The sequence below is a fragment of the Tamandua tetradactyla genome, chromosome X (assembly GCF_023851605.1).
Source record: "Tamandua tetradactyla isolate mTamTet1 chromosome X, mTamTet1.pri, whole genome shotgun sequence".
Classification (NCBI taxonomy): domain Eukaryota; kingdom Metazoa; phylum Chordata; class Mammalia; order Pilosa; family Myrmecophagidae; genus Tamandua; species Tamandua tetradactyla.
The window spans coordinates 23593590-23606838 of record NC_135353.1 but is presented as its reverse complement, the minus strand read 5'-3'; the positions used below and the strand labels follow the sequence as shown (position 1 = coordinate 23606838).

General features: G+C 36.7%; 1 protein-coding gene across 1 annotated transcript; it reads right to left on the bottom strand.

Moving 5' to 3' along the window:
• Positions 1 to 294: 294 nt before the first annotated feature.
• On the bottom strand, positions 295 to 12939 carry MMGT1 (membrane magnesium transporter 1). The gene is made up of 4 exons (XM_077146784.1): positions 12709 to 12939; positions 7940 to 7992; positions 5753 to 5856; positions 295 to 3331 (listed from the first exon to the last, which is right to left on the bottom strand). The coding sequence occupies exons 1-4, from the start codon at positions 12785 to 12787 to the stop codon at positions 3172 to 3174; spliced, it is 396 nt and encodes a 131-aa protein (XP_077002899.1). The 5' UTR covers positions 12788 to 12939; the 3' UTR covers positions 295 to 3171.
• Between the last annotated feature and the right edge of the window lie 310 nt (positions 12940 to 13249).

The following is a 13249-nucleotide window of genomic DNA, read 5'->3' as shown; positions in this document are numbered from 1 at the left end:
TTTGTGATGGAAATGATTAGACACTTCTGCTCAAGGAACCAATTCTTACACCCAAAGGGCATCTGATGATTTAGAACTATAAAATGAAATTATAAATTCTATTTTTATCCTAAAAAAACATAAAATTGAAGACTTTACTTGTACAACAAAATGTAAAGCACCCACCGAATTTAATAAAATGGTACCACACTTGAAAAAAGGCACAAAATTCACCCTTACATTTTTCCGGGGACAGAGAAGCAGAAGAAAATGAGATTAAAAGTATTAAAATAAGAAACAATACACTACCAAAAACAGGGTGAGACAACCATTTATTTATTGGACAGGGCAAGGTCATTAAAAGAGAGGAAACATATCCAAAAAAAAAAAAAAAAATGGGTTTAGGTTGGGGTTACAAGCATTGATGCTCACAACAAACAACATTACTGAATACATCATGGAAACAGGCCACATACAACCAGGAAGGTGCTGTCATGCCCACTTAAAAAAAATAAGCCACAATGCTTAGGAAACAATCATTAGGTAGTTACAAAGCATAATAGCCTCCAGTGAACCCCTCTGCATTTTCATCGGGTGGGCCATTAGCCCATAGTATTTAGGTGGTTCCCTGAAAATTTTCCTCTATTATAGAGAACCTTGAATAGTACACACTTCTGAATGTTACTGAAATCATAGTTAACTGCAGGCTTAACTAGTTCACATCACATTTTTGGACTACCATAGGTAGTACCGGTACTCATAGTACTGTACTCATAGTACTGTACTCATAGTACTGTAAATAAAATTCTGTACTCAATTCATTTAGCAGTTTTACAATGCACCCACATCATCTTCAGTCCCATGGTACCTACTTGAAAAAGACAGCAGAAATTCAATGGAGGAAATTTTGTTTTTAATTGGAAGCTCACCTGGCCCAAGGTATACCAGCTGCTAGCAAAGCTAGATGCACCTGAAAACTGCAATGCCAATTACCTGTCAAATTATCTTGCATCGTTCTTAGCAGGACCTTCCAGACTGGGCAGGCAAAGATTTAAATACCCATTCCAGAGACTAGCCAAAATATTCTAAGCAGTAATATCTCAGGAATGATTGGCTGTGAGGAAAAACTACTGAATACATTCAGCATAAGATTTACTGAGACATCTGCTAGGCGTCTCACCCTCCCTCTTCAAATCTATTGATTTTGCCAACTACTTCCTTTCACAGCAATAACGGTTCTCCAGATGAGAAAAATTTCACATGCCACATAGAATAAAATTGCATTTGGAAGGCAGACACAAAAGACCACGTATTGTACAATTCCATTTATATGAAATTCCCAGAATAGGCAAATCTATAGTGACAGAAAGTAGAATAGTGATTGCCTAGGGCCTGTGAACTTTGGAGGGAAATGGAAGGTCACTGCTAAAGGACATAGGATTTCTTTTTGGGGGTGATGAAAATATTCTAAAATTGTTGTGGTGATGTTGGTACAACTCTATGAATATATTACAAACAAACTGAATTGTACACTTTAAATGGGTGAATGGTATGGTATGGGAACTATAATCTCAAGAAAGCTGTTACAAGAAAATATATTAGGAAAGGAAGACAGCCCCAAAATAAAACAAGAGGCTCTCCCAAATCAAGTCACACTTGAGGAAAATGGTAAACAAGGCTGATTTAAGGAGCGTGTTTTGATTTAATAATCATCAATTTAACTCCTAACCTCACATTTTTAACTCATTTCTATATTATTTTAGGTTATCAGCAGATTTCTAACTTTGTTCTCATTAGAGAGCAGAGTCAGTGTTCCAGACAGACTGGGCTGGCAAAAAACAACAATAACAACGACAATAACAACAACAAAAGCCCAATGACAAAACAATCTCATGCTTTGGAGCTGTGCATTATCAGATAGAATACAAGGGCTAAGGTTCAAGGTTCAAGTGTAAGGGTATCCGTATTACTCTTTCCTAAAGCGCATTTCCTTTTCAAACCTGTTTCCATTTATTCCCATTACACCTATGCAACTCAGCAAAAGCAATGTGCTCCAGAAAGAAATGTTCAGCTTTCTGAAGATTGAAGTGCTAACCAAATTTCCCTAAAAGTAAAATCTCTGTTTAACACACAAAAAAATTCAACTCAGTATCCTCATTCTCACCTTCAGCAGCTCTCAGCCTGCTATAAATTAGAAGTCACAAAACAATTTCTTAAACGACAATTTTTCTTTTAAATTAGATGTTAGTTCTTAACATTTAGAACACATTTGAACCAATTCCTAAATCACCTCTGCTGTCAGATGAGACCCCTTCTTTATTTTACTAATTCACTAATTTAGTATACAACAAACTGAGTTTTTGAATAAGTTAAACTAGCTAATGACAAATAATCAGTTTTCCTTCTACAAAGGCAGTATAATTGAATCATGAATGGTCATTTTGGTCTATCTTCAACTATTCTTACACTATATAATCAATTAGGGCAAATTTTTACAGATAAACAAAGAGAACACAAGTAACTTTACAGCCAGTTAAGCTTGTTAAATATATTTGTTATAACAAAGAATTTCTGATGCAAAAATTGCTCACTGCATACATAGAACCTCAAGAAGTGAAACAAGACAGATGACGTTTGACAGCATATGGGAGCAAGGTGGGGTGAAAAGTCATGGATAAAATAAAACTGGCAAGTATCTGCTAAAGCAGAGCCACTTTTTAGGGGGCGTAAGAAAAACTGATGAGTCACCATTTTGATCTCGTTCGTGAAGTCCATTTGTTGTTAAGAACTGAAGATCATTTTTCCATAATTCATGCTGCAAAATGCAGTAGTCACATAGTATTTCCTAAAGGATCCTAAAAACTGTAGTGCAAAAGAAAAGAAATCTAAGAAAATAAATAATCACAAAAACCATCAACAATTTTCAAAAGAATCTGTTCAAAACAGTGACTTTTACAAAAGATGTGAATTTGTTTTAAATGAAAATAAAATTCCTTCTTTGAAAGATCAGAGATTCATTTCACAGATAATTTATACTGCATTAATTACTTGATTAACAGTATACAAACAAGGGCCATAGACTTTTATTAGGTCTGAAAAATCAATATAAATACTGATGGGGGGAGTGTTTTATACCCCAAACTCCAATATTCCAGCTCTGTGTTCTGTCCTGTTATTATAATCTGTAAAAATCTAACGACGCAGTGATTCAAGTTTTCGTAACTTCAATGATGTATTAGAGGACAATGCATCTTGGGTTGAAGAATTTGTTGTATCTGAAGGCCGGAACAGTACTCTACCACGATGATTAAATACATAAAATGATGGGTGATTCCTTAATGTGTCAAATGTCCTTTAAAGAAAAAAAAAAAGCATTAGTTTTAGGTGAACTTTCATAAACGCCTATATGACAATAAGACTTCCAATGAATTATGGATTTGCTGTGGGCTACATTTCAAAGTAAGTACAAATCCATGAAATCAAACTATAAATGATAACCATATTGTGTGCCGGTTTGAAAGGATGTATGTACCCTAGAAATGCCATGTTTCAATCCTAATCCCATTTTGTAAAGGCAGCTATTTCTTCTAATCCCTATTTTCAGCATTGTATGTTTGAAACTGTAATTAGATCACCCCTAGAGATGTGATTTAATCAAGAGTGGCTGTTATGCTGGATTAGGTGGAGGCGTGTCTCCACCTGTTTGGATGGGTCTTGATTAGTTTACTGGAATCCTATAAGAGGAAACATTTTGGAGAAAGTGAGAGATTCAGAGAGAGCAGAGCAGAATGACATAGCCACAAGAAGCAGAGTTCACCAGCCAGTGACCTTTGAAGATGAAGAAGGAAAATGCCTTCCCTGGAGCTTCATGAAACAGGAAGCAGGAGAGGGAGCGAGCAGATGACGCCATGTTCACCATGTGTCTTTCCAGATGAGAGAGGAACCCTGACCATGTTCATCATGTGCCCTTCCAGCCGAGAGAGAAACTCTGACTGTGTTCACCATGTGCCTTCTCACTTGAGAGAGAAACCCTGAACTTCATTGGCCTACTTGAACCAAGGTATCTTTCCCTGGATGCCTTAGATTGGACATTTATATAGACTTGTTTTAATTGGGACATTTTCTCGGCCTTAGAACTGTAAAACAGCAACTTGTTAAATTCCCCATTCTAAAAGCCATTCTGTTTCTGGTATATTGCATTCCGGCAGCTAGCAAACTAGAACAGATTTTATAACATTTTTTTACTGTACAAGGAAACTAAGAAATCTGGAAAACTAACATAAAGTCCCCAAATGTCTTTTTTATTCAGTCATTCCTTCCTGGATACCTATGAATAATAAAATAAATCACAGCTCAACTTTAATCACCACTGTAAATGTAATACTAGCCCATGCCAAACAGTCTTTACATAGATTGTACCTCTGATTATTCTCTTTTGGTCCCCACTATTCAAGTCATATAAACAGTTCATAGATCTGCTTTCCAAAAATCGTTCAAGTACAACAAAAACTCCTTTTGGTTCTTCTGTACCTGCCATTGCTCCAACATATTTGGATATATATTTTTTACTACCACCTACTCAAACCATTCATTTTAATTATTTCTTTCCTGGTCCCTTGCCTATGATTCTTGGTAGACTTTCGTTAAGATCAGTAATGCGTTGTGACAGTGGAGTATCCTTTCTTCTTTTCCAGTTTCATAGACAGTCTAAAAAATTTACAAGCGGGTGAGCCACGGTGGCCCAGCAGGCAAGGACACTTGCCTGCCATGCCAGAGGACCCGGGTTCGATTCCTGGTGCCTGCCCATGTTAAAAAAAAAAAATTCACAAGCATCTAGGTGTTTGGCCTATATTATTTTCTTTTAAATATTATTTTCCTGGAAAAAATAGAACTCTTCATTTGATAAAACTCAGATCTCAAAGTCAGACTGCCTAAGAATCCAAACATACCCCCATAGAAAACAGGAGGCCTGAGATCTGACTATTTAAAATGTACATATGGAAGTAAAAGTAAAAACGGAGGGGGGTGTGTGAATTTCCTCTAACACATAAATGTTTATTTTGAATGCTTCTAAGAAATATTGTAAAGAGATATCATTTCCTGGATCAGAAAGGAGATGGGACTGAACAAAGCTAAAGGATGTTTTGAGGGAAGTAATAAAGAAATATTATGGAAAAGTGAATAAAGCTCGTGAAAACAGAAGTATAGGAGAAAAAAAGCAAGTAGAACAACAAATAGACTTTAATCCAGGAATAGAAAAGAGCCAGAGAGCACAGCTTATGTCACAGACTAGGTTGAAGTGATATATGGGTTTTCTGTTTCCCTTATCAATGAGTAAGATAGGATAAAAGGATGAAAAGAAATAGAAAAAAAGAAGAGAAAGCAAGCAAAGAGAAGACAGAAAAGGAAAAGAAAAGGGAAGGGCAGGACAAAATAGGGCAGAGAAAAGAACTTGGTTAAAATCTCCGAGGGAATATCTTTCTATGTATCTATCTATTTCCATCCATCCAACCAAGCAACAAATAATTTTAACCAACTAAGAGGTAATATAAGAATTGATGTTATTCTAATGCCAATAATCTGGCATTCAACTTCTATTTTTCCTATCATGTCAAACACTACTTCAATATTTTTACCCAATTATTCACACATTGCATAATCAAATTTAAAAGAAAAAAATAAACTTTTCTGCACCAGAAACCACACATTTTAAGTTATATACATGTAGCAAACCCTTATGAAATGAAATGCCTCTGGAAAGGGAAAGACTTACTTATTTTTTAGTTCTGAAGTGGCATCCATGTCTTTAAACTCCCCTGCAATATGAACTATACCATAACAGGTAACTGCAAAGGCGAGAAGTGTTTGAAGAACTATCTGTGAGTATAAAGATTGAGATTACTAAATAACATACAAATATTACTCTAAAAATTCACAATTTTCTCTCCATCTTTTTTTTAGCCTCTAACAGCTATTCTCCCAGACGCAAGTATTACTCATCAAGGAGTCAATTCTTACTTCAAATAATCTGGACTCAATAAAATTCTCTATAAATTCTGTAGATTAGCTGCGAGAATATTTTTGATGCTTCAATAAATGAACTTAGTGACATATGCAAATCGCAAAAACAGGCACTACATCATTCAGAACTTGATTAGCAAATATTGCCTGCTTCCATGAGTAACTTAGAAATGTTTAGTGTAAGTATTGTTAAATAGCATACATACAAAAGAGCATACATACATGGTAAAGAAAAGCAATGAAAAGGCCACTTACCCAACCCCCAGCCCAAGAAAAAGAACATAACCAGTATCTCTCAAGTCCCATGTGTCCCTCTCCCAGTATATACTTCGTCCTCCCTCTCAAAGTTAACTACTTTCTGAATTCTGTATTAATCCATTTCTTGATTTTCTTTATAATTTTACAGCCTAAGTATGTACCTCTAAAAATTATATCACTCAGTTTTGCCCAATTTGAACTGTATATAAATGAACTCAATGTATTCTTTTGTGTCTAGCTTTTCTGCTCAGTTTTATGTTTGTGAGTTTCATTCCTGTTATAATTTGTAGTTGTAGTCCATTCGTTTTCATTGTGTCTCATATTTCATTGTATGAAAATCCCACAATATATCCATTCTACTATCAGTGGATATTTGGGTTGTTTTCTGTTGGTTACTTTTACAAAAAAATGCCAACAAGAATATTCTTGTATATATGTTCTATTGCCCAGGAGAGGAAATCTCACTGGGCCTAGGATATGCATATGTTCAGCTATATTAGGTAATATCAAACAGCCTTCCAAAGAGGTTACACAGGCAAAAATGTTAAAAGTTTGCTATTAACCAACATGGGATTACAGGCATATTTTACTTTCTGGTATGAGTTTTCTGTTTTTCACATTTTCTAATTTGTCATCAGAAGTTATTTAAAGTATATATAAATGAAGCACCACAAAGCAAAGGTGACAGGAAAATGAGTTAATAGGCATATATACCATATCCTTAATTAGACAACTAAAGTCAAAAGTAGCCTCAAGCTATTATTCTAACTTCCTAAATTAAAACCTGAAGTCATGTGCTATATCAGTTTATACTCCCACAATCAATGTCCTAGGAAGGCCTATTTCATACAATGGAATAGCTAAAAAGCACTGTTAGCAAAAATGTGGTAACTCTGTAAGAATTGTCGTAAATTATGTTCTAGATAAGCTGTCAGGTTAAATCCAAAACTACACATATATATGTACATGCATAATAACCTTTTTAAAGAGAAAAACACTATTTCTGTGGATATGATTAGATAAAACTATATATACCTAAATAAAGATACCGTTGTTTATGCATAAGAATACTGACCTAGTAAACTCCAAACTTAACAGTTTGGCATTAGAACTGGAATTGCTGAGGAATAGGGTCAGTTTTAATTTTTATGTTTACTGTTTGATTCTGTTAGAAAGAACTTAATGTTTTTATAATTTAAAACCCAGTAACAATAAAAATTATGAGGTAAGCTGTACTGTTTATCAGTTTAGCTTAAAAAAAATACACCCTTACTTCAAAAAAAAGAAAAAAAACATCTCCTTGGTTTGTTTAGTTTTACCACCTATGCAAGTGTTCCTAAACAATGTATTTTTAGTATTGTTTGTTTTTAAACTTTATATAAAAGGAACTTTTTTAAAAATAAATAAATCCAAATATTCAAGTTTTATAAGCCCATCTCATACTTGGACAAAACAATGTCTACGAAGACTATTTAAACTATAGTTCTGGAAATCAAACAGAAATTCTTTAAGGTTTCCAATTATTTGAGTTTTATAATGAGCGATGAAAAGTAAAAGTGGAGAACAGATGTTATTTCATGTCTAGAAAATTTTAAGAGAATAAAAATCAGTTAAAAATCATTATAAGCTATGTGGCTAATTCAAAAAATATACTTTAATGGAATATAAATGACCAACTTACATCTATTGGCAGTGATTCATCTTCCTTTTCTGTTAATCGCATATAAGAACGATCTATAAACCAGAAGCATACCATTAAAGAAATTGTAGCCCAATTTTTTTTCTTAAAATGCAAGCAAATCAATATACCAAAAAAAGGCTGATCTACGTGCCACATAAAGTAATGCTAATCCCAGATTCCTCAAAAAACCTCTGTCCTCTAAACCAGTCAGCCTTATCTTAATGAAATATTTTCATCTCATCATGACCTGCTCTATCAACTTATAAAACGGGGTGAGAATGAAAGATTAGCAAGCATGAGGCAGAAATATCTAAATGTCATTTTTCTTTCACTATTATAGGAAAACTAGAAACCTCTCAAACTAAGCAGAAGAAAACCATTTCTTTCACTAACTGAGCAAAGAAATCAATTATTTAAAACTTAGCCAACCTACAGAAAAATCTCAATTCTGAAATAGCACCATTATCTCATACTACTGACAAAGTAGTTTCACTGAGAGAAGATGCTAGGGCAGTGGTGGAGTAGGAATTCTAAGACATCAATTTTTTTTTACCTCTACTATTTAAATTATAGTTCTGCTGCTACCTTAACCTCAGGAGGCAGCAAGATATAAAGGAAAAGGATCAGAATTTTCAGGCTGATAAACCTGGATCTTAATACCAGCTCTTCAATTTATTTTATTTTAATATATCTCATTCAATTTAAGACAACCTCAATGTGCTATAAGGAAAAAATGCCAACAATTAAACAAAGACATGCCACTGACTATAAGACACATATCAATTTCAGAACGTTATGAAGTGGGAGTAGGAGGGGGGAGTGTCTTAGAATCAAAGAAATTCAGTATTTATCTTTTCATTGCCTAAATTTCCAAAAGGGTAAAATGGCACTAACATGAGGATTAAATGAGATACGGTACACAATAGGTGCACCAATATAACAAAGTTCATTATGGCAAAGATGGGCACACCATACTACCAAAGCATTTACTGCCATGACCTGACATAACCCAATCAGGGGAAATAATAGTCTCTTCCCAACATGAGCATTATAAAGAGGTCCCATTGCAGTGATAAATCCACAAGGCATTCTCATCACTTGAAAAGTAAAAATACAAAATCCTGATTCTAGAGGAACTCTGCACAATCCCTATTTAACAATGGACTTTAAACTAAAAACTCCAAACTGTTTTGAGTGAACGTGCTTTGACTCTCTCTTAAAAGAGAATGTATATTCAAGTGGCTGAGAGAGTTCAAATAGAGTTGAGAGGCTACACTGGATGTCACTCTCACACATGCCTCAATTAGAAACTGCTACCCATCACAACTTGCCAAACCCCAACCAAAACCATTCCTGCCAATCCTAAAGAACATCTAGGGCATTATGTAAGTTCTACAAAGGTTCCACACACTAGGGTAACTCCAAAATCTACAACCTCCACATGAGTCCCTGGACCAGATAAATCCTGAAATGCAGAGGGGCGAGCCCTTTCAGAACATCAACTAGTTCCATCCCCCATCCCATATTATCGACAGCCCCTTCCAACATGAAAAGTTAGAATGGCCATAGCCCAAATACCCCTAAAGAATGGAAGAAAGATCAAAGGTGATGGTGGCGCTATACAGAAAACGGCGGGTTTAACAAACGAGTATGAGTGTTGAATCTTTATACTGATATTTCTTTTAGCCTCCAGTACCTTAGAGCAGCTAGAAATAAAAATCTAAATTTGTAGAATTGTAACACACACCAAACTCTGAAATCTGTTCTATAACTAATTGTTGCAATGAACTTTGAAATGTATTGCTTTTATGCATATATGTTATTTAAAGAGAAGGAGGAGTGTACCAGAGAAGATAGAATGAGTATGACTGCTAAATCATTATATAGATATTTCTGTTGGTCTCCAGTGTCTTGGAACAGCTAGAAGAAAAAAACAAAAAATCGTGGAACTGTAATCCATACCAAATTTTAAAATGTCTATAAGTACTTGTTAAAATGTAGCTGGAAATTTATTGCTTTTTTGTATATATGTTATAGTTCACAATAAAAAAAGTTAAAAAATGTATTCAGAGACTTTCTTAAGTTACAGTGTTTATCATAAGGACATGTGTGAAAAAAAATCAAATCAAACCCCAAAATAGGTTTTTGGCTAACCTCCTACTATTCATTCAATTATCAGCTAGCTTTCTTCTTTGCATGAAGCCTAATCTGACTTTAATATTACCTTTTTAACCAGGTATTTCCTTGTCTGTAAAATGAAGGAGTTTGACTTTGGTGATGTTCAAGGGCCCTTCTTGTGCTACTGTTAAATAATTTTACAGCTAAAGCTTACTGGAAAAAATGACACAGTACTCCAGGGTATCCTAACCTCCTCCAAGACAGTGCTTCTCAAACATTAATGTACATACAAATCACCTGAGGATCTTATTAAAACACAGATTCTGATTCAACAGATCTGGGGAGGGGCTTGAGTTTCTGCATTTCTAACAAGCTCCCAAGTGATGCCCTTGACGCTGGTCTCTTGATCACACTTTGAGCAGCAAGATTCTATGATACTTGTCTTAACCCCCTTGCCCCCCAAAGAAGTGAATGCTCCTGCCCCCATGCATCCTTACATAATTTCAATGGAGCATCTATGCCACTTTATTGTGACACTCCAACTTATTTCTCCACTAGACACTAAACTCCCTCAGGGCATCACTATACCTCTAGCACCGAGGCCCAGCACAATTTCAACCAATTACCTGAGATTTGATTTTATAAAGCTATATAGCACATAAGAATCAAACTGCTTAAGTTTGAATGCTGGCCCCACTACTTATTATTTCTGTCGTTTTGTGCAAGTTTTTCCTAGTGTATCTCAGTTTCCTCATTGTTCAAAAGGAGATGATAATAATAATAACTGTTACCTCACAGGGCTTTGGGGAGGAACAAATTATATAATACACTTAATAAATGTTAGGTAATATTAGTGGTAGTATTATTAGTTATCATCATTAAAGGCTGAGGCTTTGGAAAAACTGTCACAGACCAGAGGAGACTGGGGAAACATGCCACTAAAGGTAAGTTGACACCATGTATTAGATCCTGGAACAGAAAGAAGACATTAATGGAAAAAATGGTGAAATTCAAATGAAGTCTAGACTGTAGTTAATAGTAATTTACTGATGTCAGCTTCTTAGTTACAACAACATCCCATGGTACTATAAGATATTAACAGTGGGGGAAAGTGGATGAGGGATATACAGTAACTCTCTGTACTATCTTTGCAACTTTTCCATGTATCTAGAATTTCAAAATAAAAAAACCTCTTTAAAAATACAGCTGAATTTCTGTCAGACAAAATGTTATAATACATGTATGTTAAAAGTAGTTAAAATAACTGAAAATTTTTAATTATATATAAAATAAATATTACAAAAGATTTGATTTTGAACAAAAATTGGAGCTTTAAAGGAATTCAGATACACATTTCATTTTCTACTTTATTCGTGGAGATGGGATACAATCTGGAGAAGCAAATAAAGGAATTCATGTCCTTCTTTCAACTCATTTATCAAGTACCTACTGTGGAGAGCACTGTGCTAGGCACTGAGGGTATCACAATGAACAAAATACACACAGTCCCTGCTTTCCTGGACTTTACAGTCTAGGGCAGGTGTCAGAAAACCTTTTCTGTAAAGGGCTTTTCTGTATAGTAAATACTTTAGGTTTTGCAGACCATAGTGCGTCTATCACAACTACTCAAGCCTGCATTGGAAAGCAACCACTGACAACACCTGAATGAATGAACTTCCACTAAGACATCACTGATGGGCACTGAAACTTGAACTTCATATAATCTTAACGGATCATAAAATGTTATTCTTCCTTTGGTTTTTCTCCCAGCCACTTAAAAATGTAAAGCATTTTTAGTTCACTACAAAAACAGGAGGGAGGCAGCATTTGACCCATGTGCTATGTCTTGGTGACCCCTGGTGGGGGGGAGAGAAGGAAGACCTCGAACAAATCAGCTGTCTCAGGAGTGTTCAGCAGCCTCTGCTACACTCCAAGTTTCCTCTTGACAAATACAACACAACCGCTTTTGTATATTTCACAAGAAGCACTTTCACTTTCTTTTTTTTTTTTTTTCATATAAACTTCCCAAACACTCTGTAAGGTACAAAGGGCAGGAACTAAAATCCACCTCACTGAAGACTCAGAAAATGGATTTGATTTGCCCAAGGTCACATAAATTTACCTGTTAAGTAAGTTTTTAAGAAGCAGCCCTTTAAATGCCTCCAAATGTCCAATTCTTTTCACCCTGTACCAGAGTGCCTCCCTCAGGCAACCGGTGTCACTTAACTTCTCAGTCTCTGGACAGCCCAGGAGTGCCCAAAATGTTCTCCATCTAGTTGTTGAGGGACCCTGAACATATGAAGTCATCAATCCCACACTTTGCCAATAAGCCCCAGGCTGGATCTGCTATCACTTGTCCGGGATTCCCGGCTAGACTCCCTCTCTGCCCACTCCACAGTCCGCACGCCCCACTCCGCACCCTTTCCCAGACACCCCCTCCCCCGCTCCAATCCTCCAGCAATCTCAGGTGCTCCACTCTCTTCAAACTCCAAACCTGTCAACGGGGAGCCCTGCACTGCTTCTCTTAGTCAACCCCAAGGCCTCAAACGACCCTATCTCAGACACTCGGGTCCGACACTTCCTCAAGGGTGCGCCCTTACTCCGCTCCCCGACTCTCGCATGGGAGCGGTCCCGGTTCCCCAGGCACTTACGCTGAGCAGCGGAAAAGGCTGCATGGGCTAAGGCAAAGAGGCCGATGCCCACCAGCCCCTTCCACAGAGACGGCGCCATGACTCGAGACGAAAAGCAGTCCAACAAAAGAAGTGAAGGGTGGCGAAGCGGTTCCTTCTTCCACCGGCAGACGTGCGCGAAGCGCAGAAAGATGACGTCACTGACCCGCTGGGCGCGAAGCGCCTCACTGGTGGAAAAACCTAAGAAACCGTGAGAAGGCGGAAATAAGAATGACGGGAAGAAGGGAAAAGCGACAAGGTAAAGTCTACGAGCCTGCGCAATGTCGCCTCTCTGGAAGGGGTGGAGCTGAGTAGAAGGCGTCAAAGAAAAGCACAAGGGGAGAGCAAATGGGGAAATGAAGAGAAAGGATGCCGGCAAGCGAGCGTGGGTCTAGGGCGAAGGGGACGAGCCCTGCTGGAGATGGAGAGGGTGGGGCAAGGTGCAAGGAGCAGGTGGCTGGAGGCGGTCGTTAGAGCTGTGCGCTCTGGGTTGCGATCCCAGACAGTTGCATTTTGGTTTGGT